We start from the raw sequence: 5,988 nt of genomic DNA, 5'->3' as shown, positions 1-5,988 counted from the left end.
AGGTTAGATACACCATTGTGTTCATAATGGTATAGGTTAGATATACTGCAAATTCTCTAGGTTCCATTTTCAGTTTCCTCACCTATGTCACTGAGATCATTTTTTATGTCATTGGTTATATGAAAAGTCAATAATAAAATGCTATATGAAAAATATGTAATGTTCCCCATACTCCAAACACTTATATGGACACTTTACTCTTGCTTTAGAGATTTATTTTATTTCAGTCATGTGTATGTTATGTGTCTGTGTGTGGTTATGTGCACACAAGTGTAGGTTCTCTCAGCTGCTAGAAGAGGGTTCAGTCTGGTCATAGGCAGCTGTGTGCCAGATGATCAAGTTTTTGTGTGAGACTCTGACTTCTAGTAACACCATATTCTTTTTATTATTTTATTTATTTATTTATTTATTTATTTATTTATTTATTTATGATTTCTTCCTCCTCCCCGCCACCGCCTCCCATTTCCCTTCACCTCTCCCAATCAACTCCCCCTCCCTCATCAGCCCAAAGAGCAGACAGGGTTCCCTGTCCTGTGGAAAGTCCAAGGACCTCCCACCTCCATCCAGATCTAGTAAGGTGAGCATCCAAACAGCCTAGGGTCCCACAAAGCCAGTACGTGCAGTAGGAGTAACACCAGATTCTGTACCACAATGTAGGCAGAGCCTGAGTGTTTGTTTCTGAACTGCCCAAATGCAAAATAATCACATAGAAATAGTATTAATTATAATTTTGTTTGGCTCATAGCTTAAGTATATTTCTAGCTAGCTTTTTCATCTTAAATTAACACATTTCTATTATTTTGTATTTTACCACGAGGCTCGTGGTTTACTGGCAATGTTCCAGTGCATCTGTCTCCTGTGTCAGGTACATGGTATCTCTTTAACTCCTCCTACTGTCTCCATTTATCTTTTGTAGCCTGCCTATATTCTATTAAGCCATTGGCCGAAAACAGCTTCTTTATTAACCAATAGCAAAAAACCATATTTATAGCATACAAAGGGGAATCCCACATCCCTACATAGTCCCACCGACATGGTCTCCTGAATGCGAGCTGAACAAGGACAACAACAATAGACATGTCAGAGTGAGGGGTAAAGACCATGAGGCCTCCATCCTACTGAAGGAACTATGGGTAACTAAGGAATGCTGGCCTCAGGAGAGTCTTCCCCAGGGAAGAGCACTGGTCATCCAATGACAATTGGTCATTCCTAAAATTTATATGTAAATATATAGACTGAAAAGGGTATATTTAGGAATATATGTATATACATATATATGCATAAATACACATGTGAATGTAATAAAATTAATGAAAAAAGGGGCATATATTTGAAAGAGAGAAAGGAGGAATTTATGGGCTGTTTGGAGAAAGCAAAGGAAAATCAGAAAATATGATTATATCATAATCTCCCAAATAAAGAAATAATTGAAAAGGAAAAATACTAAAAGTAAAATAAGAAGGATTCTTTCTGGTTGTTTTCTTTTCTTTTATCTTTATTCAATTTATTTATTTTTGTTTTTTTTAAGACAGGATTTCTCTGTTGATTTGGAGATAGTCCTCAAGTTGACTCTGTGACCAGGCTGGCCTGGAACTCATGGAGATCCGCTTGTCTCCACCTCCTGATTGCTGTGATTAAAGGGCTGCACCTTTGGACTCCACTGGATTCCTTAAAGAAAATAAATGAATGAGATTCCTTAAAATTTTGGAAACATCAAAAATGTGCTTTAATCCTGAAAAATTTACTAATGCTAAGACTGAAATAAAATTTCAATCTTTGGTGACTCTAATGTTCCAGAATCATTGCATTTTAACGACTGGAGATTCTCAATCTCCTTCGAGACTGCATAGTGAGCTGGCCTTAGGTGCCACTGAGTCTTGGCTCTGAACTATGTTTCCTGAGTGTGCTATCCTGTTTCCAGTTCCCAAAATACATGATAGGGTTTCCTTCTGGGCATTGCAAGTTATCCGCCTTTCAACTCTAATCATAAGTAGGACATGAAAACTGCTTTTCTTGGAGAAGTTCATTTACACAGTTACCCAGACTTCAGAAGGTTCTGACAAAAAGTACAATACCTACCATCATGGCCAAGGAAGGATTCTTTAAAGGTGTCATTAGCTCTGATCTGGGTCGCCATGGTGCAGCATTGAGTGAAGGCTTGGACACAGCGTGGGCCTGTTTTCACACGGTCTGCTCGCTGCTCACAGGTTTCATGCTCACTACGTCTGGCTCCATCATAACAACACTTCTTTACCACCGGATGTTTGTATGTAGCAGCTGAAACGATGTCAATACGTGTGTCCTTACCACCAACAGTCGAAGATCTCAAGCATTATTTTCTCTACCATCAAAGGACTCCCTCACCAGATGCTTGGAGAAAACAAACATTTTATATAGTTTTAGGAGAGGAAATAATAAAGAACTGATTTGTTCAGGGTAAGGATCTGGCCAATGAAATCCTGAGTTTGCGTGAAGGATCATTAGAGGGGTGAACTAAACCTCCACAGACATCTTTTCCCCCCCTACTGTATTGCAATTAAGGAAACCCCGTGTCTTCTGCTCTGGGGTCTTGAATGCAGTAACCGCAGTGCTATACAACTTGTGGACTACCTTGTTCTCTTATTTTGTGTTCCAGGTAATCTGTTGACTGGAGACTCACGTCTTGGGCTTTATCTGTGAGCAGGAGAATGGAGATAGGGAAGAGTGGTCAGTGTCATACTGTTGTTATATTACTTAAAAATAGGTCTTGTCCCTGCAATATGACCCATAATACTCTTGTCAACTTAATCATTTGTTGACTTAACTATTTGACTCGTTGCTAATTGTTTATTTTTCCTAAAATCATAAGCCTAGGAAGATGCTCCATAAGCTAGGCTCCTCTGGGGACTGTACCACTTCTATTATGAAGAACACGAATCCACAAGAGCCGGCTGGCTTCCTCGGGAATAACAGGCAAGCTGACCTCAGACTCCTGAACAGCCACCAAAACATTAGAATACCTTGAATTTTCAGTTCATGCTGCAGATAACTTATTGGCATGAGACTTAAATTGTAAGCTTTTTCTGTGAGAAAGAAGGAGGTGGAAGGCATAAAATTCTTCTAAAACAGTCCTAAGACGGTATTCTCTTCCACATCATTGCAGCCCTCTAACAACCTCTGACAAGCACTGACTCCCTGACTGGATACCCAACCAGGACATCCCACAATCCTGGCTCAGGACCTCATTCCCACTTGGGAGCAGTTTTCATCCGTTACATTACTGAAAAGAATTACTGGGACAAAACTAACATTCTATAAATGAGTCTTAGATTGAAGATTACCATGTTCTTTGACGCCAAAGTGTGTCGTTCCGTTGGTAGAGGCATCTTCTCTATATTTAGCCTGAATCGTCCATCTACCGTATCTGTGGAAGCCAGATGTTTGAAATCATGGAGGGCAACAAAGAGTTTTAATTAATCAAGAGGAACTCTAGTAATTTCTGTTTTGAAGAGGTAAGAATATGTGTGTGTGTGTGATAACTCACACACACACACTCAGAAACAAACACACACACACATACACTCAGACACACACCCTAAGTAAAAGTTTGGAGGAAAGATATTTCCACAATAATTAGACATAACTGAACATTTCAAAAATAAAATAAATTGTTTAACAATTAGTTTTATAGATAGTATTCTTTTCCTACATATTTTGCTTAAATATCACAATTTTCCTTGGACAACTGATGACAATTTCAGAATTTAATTAATCCAGAATTTTATGTTAAATTCAAAACATAGCATAAAAATTGATAGTAATGTGTCTGGAAAGATGGCATGCCAGTGATGTAAATCACACCTCATCTAAGCAAAATTATATTTGGAAACAAAGCATGGCTTGTTTTAAAGAATAAAACAACCTGTCCAACAAGCTTCATCCAAAAAATTTAGTAAGGTTGGGCAGTGGTAGCTCATGCCTTTAATTTAAGGACTTGGGAGAGGTGGATCTCTGAGTTAAAGTTGAGGTGTTATGTAGACAGCTACAGAAGCCAGCCAAGCCTACACAGAGAAACCCTTTCTTTAAAGATCAAAAGCCAATAACCAAAACCAAACAAGCAAAAAAAAGTCAGTGAGTACTACACTGAGATTTAAAAAAGATCAAGACAGAAGAACCACAGACTTTATAGCAAACAATACATACCAGTTCAGATTCTCACATGTTTTCCGAGCAGGTTTGATTTATACAAGTTACGCACATCACTGGGGAGAGAAAAAAACTGTATCTACCATGCATATAAGGGATGCGATCAATGGAGGAGATAGCACGGTTGTCATGACTATTGTCCTTGCTCAACAGGTATTTAACCGAGGACCAAGGATGCTGAATTGCTGAGCTAAAATGAACATTATGGACAAGGGCCTTGATCGTAAAGAGCCTGTGGTGTAAGATGAAGAGGGGGTGATAAAGAAACAATAAGACATGGAGAAGAAAGAAAATACACAGGACAAGGAGGTGGAGAGTGAAGAGGACATTACGTCATATCCAGGGATGGCAGTTGTACAAAGTGTCATTTTCCCATGTCCCAGAGAAGAGAACTATGAAGGAGAATGTGTTCTGTGCATAGAGAACAACAGACGCCAAGCTGCTGAGACGGGAGAGTGGAGTCTGGTGGATTCCAGTGATCTGCTGTGGACAGCTGGCACGAGGTGACGTCTGGGACATCAGAATCATAACATAGCAGACTCGATTCTGCACTAGGGGGTCTATGGCATTTTAAGAAATTGTATAATTTTAAATCATCCAGATTATTTCAGCCTCCCAACTTCAGTCTACGATTTTCAGAAAATGTTTTCAAAATGAGCCAAATACAATTTCCCTTAGAGAGGACACAGGACAAGTGACTCTAAAGTATTTCTACTGGAAATGTCTGCGGTAGCTATGTATAGTGTAGTATAGTATAGAACCACACAGTATAGTATAGAATAGTATAGTACTATAGTATAGTACAGTATAGTATAGTACACTATAGTTTAGTACAGTACAGTACAGTACAGTATAGTGTAGTACACTATAGTTTAGTACAGTATAGTACAGTACAGTACAGTATAGTACACTATAGTTTAGTACAGTATAGTACAGTACAGTACAGTATAGTATAGTACTATCTAGTATAGTTAAGAAAAGTATAGCATAGACTGGGGCTGCCCACCCAGAGCGGTGAGTGCCTGCCTACTGGGCGGGCCTCAGGGACCCCCGAAAGGGAGCACGCACACCTTCAGCTTTTGCGGCAGGGTGTCCTGTGTTCTACTCTTCCCTGCCCTGCCCCCCAAGTTCTCCCTTTTGTCCGTGGGTCATTGGACTACCAGCCATCTATGTTTCAGTGCTGAGGAGTTCCATCTGAACGGGACGGTTCCTGCTTCTACACTGAACAGATACACCCAGAGAGTCAGTCACGGCAAAGACTGGACCAAGACACCAGGCCTCTCCTGGCTCCATTTGAGGGAAGAGATGAGAAGGCGCCAAGGCAAGAATTCCTCCAACAAATTGAAAGGCAACATGACATCACCAGAATCCAGAGATCCTGAAATAAGAAGAATTGTACACCATACTCTAGAAGAATTAGAAGAAATCAACTCAAAAGTGAATGATATGAAAATAATAGAAGACCTTAAACAGGAGGTGAAAAACTGCCATAAACAATTAGAGACCACAAAAAAAAGGTAGAGGAAATGAATAAAGCGCTCAAAGATACCCAAGAAAACCAAGAGAAACAAGAAAAAGCAATCAAACAGGTAAGGGAAGTGGTTCAAGACATGAAGAATGAAGTGGAAGTAATGAAGAAAACACAAACCGAGGGAAGGATGGAGATGGAAAATCTGGGTAAACGAACAGGAAATACAGAGACAAGTATTACCAACAGATTACAAGAGATAGAAGAAAGAATCTCAGACACTGAAGATACCATAGAGAAAATAAACACACTGATCAAAGAAAACAGCAAAACCA

At 39.5% G+C, this 5,988-nt stretch overlaps 1 protein-coding gene across 2 annotated transcripts in view; it reads right to left on the bottom strand.

Annotated features, from left to right (window-relative positions):
* Positions 1-1,464: 1,464 nt before the first annotated feature.
* Positions 1,465-5,988, bottom strand: part of LOC101987935 (complement C5-like) — a 20,595-nt gene continuing 16,071 nt past the window's right edge. For both annotated transcript variants that reach the window (XM_005345997.2, XM_013345921.1), the window contains exons 6-9: positions 3,321-3,403; positions 2,611-2,673; positions 2,080-2,277; positions 1,465-1,668 (exon numbers count right to left, since the gene is read on the bottom strand). In XM_005345997.2, coding sequence (XP_005346054.1) covers positions 1,595-1,668; positions 2,080-2,277; positions 2,611-2,673; positions 3,321-3,403 — 418 coding nt within the window. In that variant the 3' untranslated portion in view covers positions 1,465-1,594. The remainder of the gene's footprint in view (positions 1,669-2,079; positions 2,278-2,610; positions 2,674-3,320; positions 3,404-5,988) is intronic.

This window comes from Microtus ochrogaster, chromosome 4 (assembly GCF_000317375.1).
Source record: "Microtus ochrogaster isolate Prairie Vole_2 chromosome 4, MicOch1.0, whole genome shotgun sequence".
NCBI classification, from domain to species: Eukaryota; Metazoa; Chordata; class Mammalia; order Rodentia; family Cricetidae; genus Microtus; species Microtus ochrogaster.
This window is presented reverse-complemented; position numbering and strand designations above follow the sequence as displayed.